General features: G+C 45.1%; 1 protein-coding gene across 1 annotated transcript; it reads right to left on the bottom strand.

The window, feature by feature from the left end:
• Positions 1-6,181: 6,181 nt before the first annotated feature.
• Positions 6,182-11,890, bottom strand: hspb8 (heat shock protein b8; the record flags this gene model as incomplete). Its single annotated transcript, XM_080531173.1, has 3 exons — positions 6,182-6,350; positions 9,209-9,272; positions 11,488-11,890. The coding sequence occupies 3 exons, from the start codon at positions 11,888-11,890 to the stop codon at positions 6,182-6,184; spliced, it is 636 nt and encodes a 211-aa protein (XP_080387299.1).
• Positions 11,891-12,167: the final 277 nt, after the last annotated feature.

Genomic DNA, 12,167 nt, shown 5'->3' with positions numbered 1-12,167 from the left:
AACAATTTAAGAGGAGTTGAGCAGTTGTGGAGGTCTCTTTACACGTGTCTGATACCATTCCTTACATTTCATTCCATGCATTACTATGATTGATTTATACCTCCACCACCAGTCTCCACTGGTGTAGCCATGAAGGAGCTGAAGTGAGTTCCTCTCCCTTGAGTAAGTGAGAGACAGGACAGGTAGCCGTGAGAATTGAAAAGATGTCTGGAAAACATCAACAATCAGGCGAAAGGAACCAATGACAGTTCCACTAGCGACAGCGAATCCCAATTTAACCTCTAAGTGCCTATTTCTTGATCCTACCAGCGGAGAGACTGAGGGTGCGGCGCCACACTGAATGACAGGAGCATCTATTCAAGTGTTCAATCAGTTTTGTGCTCCGATAGACACTATGTCATGATGTCAGGGTACCGCAACTTCCCAAAATGAAACACTGACAAGACTGTCACACTTGATAAAAACACTAATAATCCTCTGAAACTGCTGAGCTGAAAACGAGAGCATCTCTACACCACCAGTCAGCACACATTTCCCCCAAAACATTTCAGATGACACAGAACATTTCTGTCCCAAAAGACCATGTGGGGGAGGCTTTTTTAACGCTCCAAACAAACCCAACACTGTCACCCCCTTAGAGCAGTGAAACAAACTCTGAAAAATGAAATAAATTAAGAAATAAATTAACTTGCACTCCCTTCATCACAGGGCCGAGGGCCCTGTAACCATAGAGAGAATAAAGCTCACCAGGATGCGAAAGACTGCTGAGACTGTCAACGGCGGACAACAGCTCCGCCAGTGTAGCTGGAGTCATCCGACAGCTATTTGCCGTTTCTTTGCCGAGTTATAAATACAACTAATTAGTATGCCTCCTTCTCCCGGCCCAGGGCTGCTGAGAGGTAACGGCCCCCGTCTGCAGACCCATCACCTCATGCCCACATTCCCCTCTCATAGGATAACTATTAGTGCTTAATAAGTGCTAAAACAGACAGGGAGGGTATATAAAGGGACTGTGCGATTGTGTCTCTTCGCTGCACAGTGCTTCCTTGCAAACCTTTCCTTTATTATTAATCCTCTTGCGACACATTCTCATTAAAGTCAGGACAATTCGAGAGACCGAAAGGAACTTATCACAAGGGCCTCCAATTTGACTCCTCTTTCACTTTTCACATTTTTTGGGGGAAACATCATGACCGAGCAGACCAAGACAGCGCCGCCACCACTACACCCGCAATACATCCGGGATTCCACCTGGTACCCTCTCCGCAGCTGGTGGAGCCAACCAAGCCGGCTTTTCAATCAGGACTTTGGCCTGCCACCTTTCCTGGAGGCTGGGGACCTCAGCTGGGTGGACATCATCCACAGGAGGCTGGCTTCCAGCTGCTGGCCGGGGTACATGTACCCTCCCCTCTTAATGCCTTCTGTGTTGGGCTTCATGCAGCAGCCCAGCCCCAAGCCGAGCAAAGCCGAGGAGGCCGAGCTGCCAGAGGCAGAACAGTACAGGTGGAGGGTCATTCTGGACGTCGGACATTTCTCCCCCTCTGAGATCACCCTCAGGACCCAGGCGGGTTTCCTCGAGGTTGGAGGTATGGAGAAGCTTTCCTCTGTAGATTTGTGCTGTGCAGTATTATATTATATTATTATTATTATTTTATTTTTTGGGATAGTGGTGAGTGAGTTAATTTAGAAAAGGTCAAATCATATTATTAACATTCTCTGTGGAATCAGACAATAACAGACAATCAGACAATAGTAACTCTGATCTTTGTAGGCTAGTTTCTTTTTTGAAGGGGTTAATCAAATAAGGTCAACATTGAAGGTAAACATTATTACTTCTCAGACTTAAATAAGGAAGTCTATAGGTAAGAGGATGAGTGAGTTACTGGAATAACAACTGCTCTGGGAAATTAAGAGAGCAACTGTGTGGCAGCAATCAATTTCTGTGTTTAATGGTTTCTCTGTGTTGCCAAGCTTCACTGTGAGGGTTCATATTCTTCATATAATTGATATTTCATCCCTAGGGAAACACGAGGAGAAACCAGATGAGCATGGATTTATTGCTAGATGTTTTACGAGGAAATACAAGTACGTTTCCTAAACTCACTAACACTGTTATTAATATTCATCAGCAGAGGGACATAGACACAACATTCTGACTGTACTTTGCACATATTCAATTGATGTGTAGAATACACATGGCAGACTATTGATTTATGATGCATTTAACTTTGACCAGTTTAGAACATATAACAATTATGAATATGATATTGTAAATGTAAACATAAATGTGTGTTGTGTCACAGGATCCCAATAGGGGTTGATCCTACAAAGATTCAATCCACACTCTCTGGGGACGGCATCCTGTGTGTAGACGCCCCACTTCCTGAGTCCTGCATCCCAGCTGACATCATCATTCCTGTTCAGGTGAAGACATGAAGACACCACTAATATATATGTGGGAAGACGGTACATGTGGGAAAACTAGGGTTAGGGTTAGGTGCTAGGGTGCTAGGGTTAAGGTTAGGGTTAGGGTTAGGGGTAGGGTTAGGGTTAGGGTTAGACATGCCAGCATGTACCAAGTCAACGTAGCACCTAACCCTAACCCTAGTTTTCCCACATGTACCGTATTCCCACATGTACCGTAACATATATATATATATATATATATATCTGTGATCAGGGTATATAGATCAGTGATCATGGTATATAGATCAATGATCAGGGTATATAGATCAGTGGGCAAACCTCCGAGACCCATACTGATACCGTATGTAGATTGTCATGTTAAAGAAAATACAGTTAACAAATTACAGTTGCACAAATACATGGATTTTGAAGGATTTAAACGACTTAAGATAACATTTTAACATAACCTTGGAAAAAAAGAGTCATCTTATTGTTGAGCATGTATTGACCTTTATTGCCTTTCATGTTTTTCTCTGTAATTCATATACTGTACGCATTTATGTAGGTGGGAAAAGAGACCGTAAGAGAGGAGGGAGAGGAAGATGGGCCAAAGGAGACAGCCGAAGCCGACACAGCGAGCCGAGACCAAAAGACGTCTGATTCAGGATTCCCAGAGGCCCCTGAGTTCACATCCACAGAGCCTGCTACAGAAGCACTGGAGCATGTGGAGACTCAACTGGACGCACCTGGAGATGAGGCCCACCCAGCCGGCTCTGCAGCGGGCACTGTGGAGCATGACGAGGGGAGAGGAGGAGAAGACAAGACCCCTGCTGAGCTGACTGGCGAGACTCCTCCCACTGGGGGTGCAGATGACGAGGGTAGGGAGGCAGAGGAGCTGCCAGAGCCCTCAGTGCCAGAACCCTCCGAGCCCCACGAGACCCCAGATAGCCCCGATACTCCAGACACAGTCACGGCTGACCAGGGGGAGCACACAGACCTAGCCCAGGAGGGAGGAGAGCTCCAGCCAGCAGAGGGCTCAGGGGAGACCGCAGAGGAGCTTCCCCAGCCCGTGGAGGCTGAGGCAGGTGTGAGTCCACCAGAGGAGACCGGGGCAGGCGTGAGTCCACCAGAGGAGGCCGGGGCAGGCGTGAGTCCACCAGAGGAGGCTGGGGCAGGCGTGAGTCCACCAGAGGAGGCTGGGGCAGGCGTGAGTCCACCAGAGGATGCTGAGGCAGGCGTGAGTCCACCAGAGGATGCTGAGGCAAGCGTGAGTCCACCAGAGGAGACTGGGGCAGGCGTGAGTCCACCAGAGGAGGCTGGGTCAGGCGTGAGTCCACCAGAGGAGGCTGGGGCAGGCGTGAGTCCACCAGAGGATGCTGAGGCAAGCGTGAGTCCACCAGAGGATGCTGAGGCAAGCGTGAGTCCACCAGAGGAGGCTGGGGCAGGCGTGAGTCCACCAGAGGAAACTGGGGCAGGCGTGAGTCCACCAGAAGAGACTGGGGCAGGCGTGAGTCCACCAGAGGAGGCTGGGGCAGGCGTGAGTCCACCAGAGGAGGCTGGGGCAGGCGTGAGTCCACCAGAGGAGACTGGGGCAGGCGTGAGTCCACCAGAAGAGGCCCATAGCCAGGAGCTGGAAGTCCCTGAGGCTCCAAGCATGGAACAACAAGAACACACCAAGTAGAGAGAGAGAGGGAGAGAAAGAGAGCCATCCCATTTCATTTCAATAGGAATTCACTACCGATGAACACATCCATCAACACAATGCTGCAGACTCACTAATCATGATCAGCTACCAGCAAGAGCTTGCGGCTTGCGTTTGCTCTCATTCTTTGTTCTATGTATGTGTGTGTAAGTGACCACCTACTCACACTGTGTATGTGTGTGTAAGTGACCACCTACTCACACTGTAACCTTGCTACTGTACTTTGGAGCTCCAATAAAACAATGGCAAATGGAAAAGGCAAATGTTGTCCTGCTGTTGTGATTGACAATATCATCCGTCTGCTTTGGTATTCAGTGCGTGTGATCACATTGGCACCCACCTCGAAATGACCTTCATTAGATGGTGGATGATCGCATTTATACCGTTTGTTTACCCTCCATTGGTACACATGAACATAGGATTACTCAATAATGTGTTTAATCGTGAATACAGTGAATTAATACCCATGGTAATTAGCTTACATTTGACATATCATGCATTTGCACAGCTCTGCATAATATTACACTATTTACCATGAGAAACTTGCTCAGGGACACATACAATAATAGTAATAATTGATTGCTTTTTTATAGTGCCTTTCAAGACACCCCGAGTGCTTTACATTTTTAAGGGAGAGAACTCACCTCATCACTACAGTTCCATACAGCTTGATTCTGAAATGAGGTCTGCACCAACAACCCTACAGACACCAGTATTACATGATCTACCCCATTTACACCAGATGTATTGTTATCATGAACTGTAGGTAGATCCCATCCTCAGTGGGTACACAAGATAAATCGAGGCTCAACCCTACTGATGTGAGACATATTTCCACTGCTGTGTAATGGCACGTGTCTGGGAGACATGGGAGAAGAGGATTTGATTGAATACTAGTAACTACCAGCCTAGATATCACAATTACACAAAACAACAAGTCATATCGTAGCAACATGCCAATTGTTGCCCCCTATAGTCAAATAATGGCTGTTCAGGGTTCCAAGTACGGCCCCCTGTTGCCCCTCACCCATGTGGGAAGGCATGTACACATGTCGCAGAGCCAAGCTCCCCTCTGCTGCATTAAGCCGTCTGCTAATCTGTTACCCAATTACTGGTACAGGCACCCTGGGTCCTGGAACCATGCCCATAAGTGGCTCAGCTCCCAACAATAGACACAGATGTGTACACACAGGGAGTTGGTTGGTAGGGGAGACGTGGTGGGGTTTTATTGCATAAATCATACAAAGGCATTAGGAGGGATGAGAAGGGGGGAGGACAGAGAAGTCTGGCAAAAAAAATGTAATAATATTCCCATGGCACCAAATACACCGTCACTCAGTCATCAACAAATACAAATAAAATACAAAATTAACAGAACATCATTTTGTAAGACCTCCAAGATAATGTTACTTGCACTGTGGGTGTATGGATTGGCAAGTGGGTATATACAGTGCCAGGACTGTATTACAGTATCGGTTGCACACGATAATGGTGGGAATAGTCCTTTAATTGAGTCTTCATAACTTGCATATCAAATTTCAACAAGCTTCTTTTATTTACACATTAAACATCATATGATTTTAAATGATAAATTACATATAAAACACACTGCATATTATATATATGAAGCACTATGACAACTGAAGGGGAGATACAGTATGTAGAAAATCAAGACATTAACGGATCATCCAGACAGAATGGGCCTCAGGGTTCTGGTGTGTTCTAACAGTATCAGACCTTTAAACCCTCTCTCTGTATACAGCCGGGATAGCAGCACCTGTACAGTCATGGTACTGGGAGACATTGGGATACATTTTTGTTTATGGATTTAATGTATTGGTGAGGGAACTTAGCAGCCATTCTACCAAGAGATTCACCTACACCCTTGAGAATAATGATCAAAATAGTACAACAGTCTGTGAAGACATGAAGCTGAGGTCCACAGGCTTTGAACCTGCGTTAACCCTTTCCTGTACTCTGCTGCTGGATGCTCCGCACTGTCCTGAGGGGAGTTCAGGGTTGAGCCTGCGTCACCCCAGGGATGGCACTCCTTCCCTGGGCTTCATCCTAGACCTAGACCATGGGTTCCTGGGGCTTGGGGGCCTCGGCCTGCTCCATCTCCCCTTGGGGGCATTCGTTACTGAAGAGGTAATACGGAGGGCTCTGTCGCGCCTCGATGATGAGCACTCCCTCAGGTGACAAAGAGGCAAACACCGTCACAGGGTCGACATCTGTCGGAATCCTGGGCAAGGTGGAAAAAGAAGAGGAAAGAACAGATGTGAGAGACCAATATAGTATACAACTGTGTACCTTTACCTTAAGATGTTGTCAACCAGTGAGGAGAAAGAATGAACAGTGATTTTAACCGTTTTTAATGACCACAGCACTGCCACAGCAATGGAAACATTGTTTCGTTTGTGCCACAGGATTTGATTGACATCTTGTCAACACCTTTAAAGGCCTCCAGTCATGAAAATAGGATTTTACACTATGAAACCTTGGCTAGATTCAATTAGTGTAAAAAAATAAATATTTCCATATTTCTTCTGGCCATCAGTCATTCCAAACTCGCTATCCTATCTCACACCAGAGATAAATTGAAATGCATTTTCAAGTTTTCATTAAAAAGTTCTGGCTGACATCGCACGCAGTGAGGTACAAAAAAAGGAAAGAAAAAAGGAAAAAAAGATGCTCCTGCTCCAGGTTCAGGATTGATAAATAAAGGCTTATTCCAATTATTAAGAATGACTGTCTGATGGAAAGTTTATCACCTGATATTTCCATCTGCATACTTTCTAATCAGCTCATCTGCCAGACAGGCAACAGCCAATTTCATGTCACACACTTTTTTTCCTCTATGCCTTTTCCTCAACACTTTTTGTACTGCAAATGTGATATGTTTATGAGTAGATTAGCATAAATTGGCTTGCTCATAAATGTGTAGAGACAGGCTGCTGGGAAGAAATGAGTTCGGTGTTGACAGAAATGAAATGGAGATATTATTATTATCGTTACGATTTTTGGGAGCATCCTGCAGGATGGCACAAAGCCAACTGATATGATTGAACTGCTTTATGAGATAAACTAACAGAGACTTAAAGATGACCGTGGCACATACCCTAGACAGGAGCATATTTTGGCTTTGGATAAAGTTAGAGGCCTTGTGTTCTCAGTCATTGGTACACAATTCTAAGTTTTGATACACAAGTGAACATGACCTTGAGCTTTACTGAGCTTGTTTTGTCATGCTTACGACATGATGATCAGTTCCATTAGTTGCATGGATTTGCATTTACATAATATAAAGCAGGATCTAAATGGAATTACTCTCAATAGTCATTAAGCTAAGATGTTTCAAGAACTGAACTGATATCAGTAAGAGAAGAAAAAAAGAGAAAAAAGGACAGAGAGCAAGAGAAAATAGAGACAAGGGAAGAGAGAGAGAGAGAGAGAGAGAGAGAGAGAGACAGAGAAGAGAGAGAGAGAGAGAGAGAGAGAGAGAGAGAGAGAGAGAGAGAGAGAGAGAGAGAGAGAGAGAGAGAGAGAGACGAGACTGACTCTGGTCTTTGTCAAGCACCATGGCCAAATAAAGCCCTGCTGGAGTTTCCGTAAAAGCTGCCAAGTGTCCCTGGGAGCTTAAATAAACAGCAGGGCCCATCCATTTCAGAGCTGGAGTCTACCCTCCATTTAATTAACGAACACTCTCGACAGTCTCGACAGTCTTCCCTTCCTACTGAGAATTACATGTCGGAAGGAAAAAGCGAGCACACACAAGCACACACACACAAACACATCTGGAGCAGGAGGAGTCCGTAGATCACTGCTTAAATTTCCCTCACTTCAAATCACAAAATATATATATATATATATATTTTTTAAGGAGCCTAATATAGGATGGAAAAATTCCACTTCTTACTCAGGACACTGGCAGAACCTTATCTGTCCAGCTTGGGATTTTGTTTACCTCTGGCAACAAGGTCTTTCTATCTCCCACATTGATTCTGTAGGGCTGCCAAAAACTGTCCAATATGCTTTTTTCGAGAAGCACTGAAACAGGGGAGCGAGGGAGAGGGAGAGATAGAAAGAGAGAGAGAGAGAACGAGAGGGAGAGAGGGAGAGAGAGAGAGAGAGAATGAAGTGAAAGAGAATGAGAGAAATAGAACGAGAGAAAGAGGACGAGAGAAACAGAACAAGAGAACAAGACAGAGAATGAGGGAGAGAGACGGTGTGTATGCGACAGATGGAGTGAGTCTATATGGAATAGTCCTGTATTATTATGTCTGTGACTGGGACAGCCATCCAGCCACGGGCCTTGAATAACAAACCAGAAGACCTTAAGAGCAGTGAGAAAACATTCCAAGGAGGGACATTTTGTGACAGTATATGGCCCTCATTAAACTCAGTCAGGTACCTTTGCCCTCGAACATGTGCAGAAAGAGACATGTTCTCTAGTTAATAATTGGTCCAGTATAAACCCCCTTGTCTATCTATGCATGATCTTACAATATTCATGGAGGACAATGATAAGTTAATTGCTAAGAAAGAGCAATTCTCTTCTCTTTATAATGATTAACAGATTCTCATCCATATAACATTAGCCAGCAAAGGAATGTCTCTTTTTCAATGAGCGTACAGCCAGAGGATTTGTGTATTGAGGACAGTTATTTATACACCCCCATTCTATCTGTCTCTTGCTTCGAGTTTCGCTTAGCTGGAGCATGGACACGATCTGAGGGATTCCAATTATAGGGATTGTGATATTAGGGGTTCTGCTAGGGCAGGCCAGCTGCCTACTAATTAGTGAACGGGAAATTAACAACATTGATGTGACGCGCCAATAGGACAATGTACCCGCACTCCCGATTAGCACCGCTGTTTGAAGTCCCACACTCCAATTAAGGGTGGCAGAGTTGTATGGAAACTTATACAACCTGACTTGTGCTACGTTACCAAGAAATCAGCCATTCAAGGAGATCATACCGTAGGACAACGGGCTCATTGAAATGATTGATAACCAGTGGGGATAGTGAGAGAATAGTATCCTGAGGGAACTATTGTTTATCAGTTGCTATTGGGTAAAGCGGCTGAATGAATACTCACTGTATTTTCTTTGTGAAGTTCTTTGTCACGATGCCTCCTTCCTCTTGCTTTTCTTCATGTTTCCCTGTGAGAGAAAAGCAGGACATCATGACCTCATTTAATGAGAAATTGACAGATTGTATAGTCTTTCTTTTTTGGCCATTATCAGGTCAGCAAGGAAGGATAGAGAGACACGTACATAAGTCCAAACATCACATCATGGATGCCCCCTTAAAGCTTTTAGAGAAGTAATATCTGTGTAATATACAGTGTGGTTACCCCACTGTGTAACTGTCATGGCAGAATTGAAAGCCATTGGTAATTGATACTACAATCTAAAAAAAACGTTTAATTTGGTATCCAGACCCTGTTATGGAACCTGTCATGGGTTTTACGAGTAAACATGGAATATTAATGATGTTGCCTAGGGATCCTTGTGGAGCAGTGGTGAGTCATACTACTGGGAAACTAACATGATGAAACATCCATCAACACCTCACGTCATCGTCCAAGAACTGTAAGGCCAAGAACACCAGAACACCAGAACCTCATAATGTGTAAGAGGGAAGGATAGATCTGGAACGTTCCTGAATAAAAGCCTCACAGCCTCCGACCCCTGTTTATGGCTTGTCTTTTGCAGCTGCTCAGAACTGGTAAATGTCAGTGCAGCCCGCCCCACCCTCTCTCCGTCACCCCCCCCCTCCCCTCCATTCCACTCCCCTCCGCCCAGCAATGTGCAACCCTATACCCCCACTGTGACGTCTTCACCTGCAGAAAGAAAGTGCTGGACTGGCCTGGAGTTCTCCTAGGGCTTTAGAGAGAATACAAAACAACCACAGCCTCTCCCTCCCTCAGTCCCTCATGGTGGAGCTGTCACATTCCAAACTCTCTCTGTAACACGCTCTCTCTCCACAGTTGTCAGATATCATTAGTCTCCTAATTGCGAATAATACCGCACATTAAGCAGTTTTTTGTTTTTGTTTTTTTGTTTACCGCAATCTCAACATGGATAGAGGGGGTGTTGGTGGATACAGCACTATGCCTATGAAGTCATGGTTAAGGCAAAAACAACATATCTTCTGCTTTGATTTGACTCTTGACATGGTGAAAGCACGCACTGGTTGGTGTAGCACGGAACTGGTGGTGTTGCGTGTCTGTTCAACCCTGGCTCGTACAAGCTCGTGACACGACCGCAGGCACACATTTAGAACGAGGTCAAGTCACTGAAGCAGACAGTACCCTCCATGGCGGTGACTGAATGACCCAACTGGCATACCAACAATGTGTTTAAAAAAAGCACAGTGGGAGGCTCTCTGTTCTCTCTCTCTCTCTCTCTCTCTCTCTCTCTCTCTCTCTCTCTCTCTCTCTCTCTCTCTCTCTCTCTCTCTCTCTCTCTCTCCTCTCTCTCTCTCTCACTCCCTCTCACTGTCTCATCTGCCCTGGGTATCCCTAGCATTCTTCAGTCATTTACTAGTTTCTATTCTGCAGTTTAAAGCCCTAGATACCGGTTTAATAACCGGCCTATAACAATTATGTCACAGGGAGTGTAGCATGTTTGAATGTTTGTCTCTTAAAATGTCTATTGTGTTTTTAGTTTAGTGTATTCTGTTTCAGCCAAATTTCCCTCTTGGATGGATAATCAAGATGACTTGACTTCACCTGAAACAAGCTACAATAGTAAATGAACTCAGTAGAGTTAATACCATTGGCTACTCTAGGAGTATAGATATTGGGTGTGTTGGGCAATTATTCCAGAACATTCTCTGTAAGGGTTGACCGCAGCGTGTGGCTTGTCACTGTAGACAGAGACTGTTGTCAAGGGCCTTCTCTTCCTTGAATCTAAATCTAGCCCGTATGCGTGAGTGATTGTGAAAGAATTTGAACAGGTGCTGGACTGGCAATCCGAAAGATATGGGCACCACTGTCCCATGTACTGTAGGTCATCATAACATCCTTTTTTTGAAGTTGCTATGAGACACACACTCATGTGTGAAAGGTTATTGTGTATCTATTGTGGTAGGCGACTATTATATTTTCTGAAATGTAGGCTACCCCATTTATAAATCATATTTACAATCAAAACAAACTTAAAATAAAATATGTTCTTCTGCTCCCAAAAAAACTTATGGATAGAATGTCTAGGCTAGGCTACTATATTTTCTGAAATGTAGGCTACCACATAAATCATATTTACAATAAAAACAACTTAAAATAAAATATGAATATAAATTCTTCTGCTCCAAAAAAAACTGTGGTGTGTTGGGGATTAGGTTAGAGTGCCAGCACAGGTCTATTCTCACCTGATACTTCTACAAAACCATCCCTGGTTTTGATGTTAAGTTCCTCTGGTGTAAAGCTGTGGACATTGACACACACTTTCCAGGGCTCGCCCCCGGTGGTGGTAGGAGAGCTGCGGGACCCCGGCTGTTCGCTGTATCTCGAACTGTACATGGGAGGCGTCCCCGCCGAGGTGCGCGAAGGAAAGCTGGTGCGCATAGAGCCGGCGAACGGCGAGCTCAGCCGCGAGCTGAGACGGGTGGTGGGCCGAGCCCATCCGGGCCAGTCCATCGACAGGTCATCGGGGAAAGGTGACATCCCAAAGTCATCGTCCATAAACCGAGACGCGAGCGACGGCTGCTCTCTGAACGGATCTCTCGGGGCCCTTTGTCTACTCCCCATCGTGTAGAAGTCTCCCTCTGCCATGTCCAAACTGCCCCCGACGCACCACAGCCACAGATGAAGAAGTTTTGGAGTTTAGTATTCTGTCCCAAGCTCTAACACCCGATATAACACTCCAAAAACGGCTTCCAAAAACGTAAGGGGAAAGAAAAACAAGTTATTGCAAATCGGATAATGCGTAAAGTTGATCTCTTTTCACCCCAGTTCATTAATCATTACAGTTATTGAACCACCATAATAATCTGTGTTTAACTCAAGGATATTGACTTGTGGCGACCCCCCCTCCCTTTAATAAATCCTC

The sequence above is a fragment of the Nansenia antarctica genome, assembly GCF_963989245.1.
Source record: "Nansenia antarctica genome assembly, chromosome: 5".
NCBI lineage: Eukaryota > Metazoa > Chordata > Actinopteri > Argentiniformes > Microstomatidae > Nansenia > Nansenia antarctica.
The sequence above is the reverse complement of the archived record's forward strand: the minus strand, read 5'-3'. Positions and strand labels throughout refer to the sequence as shown.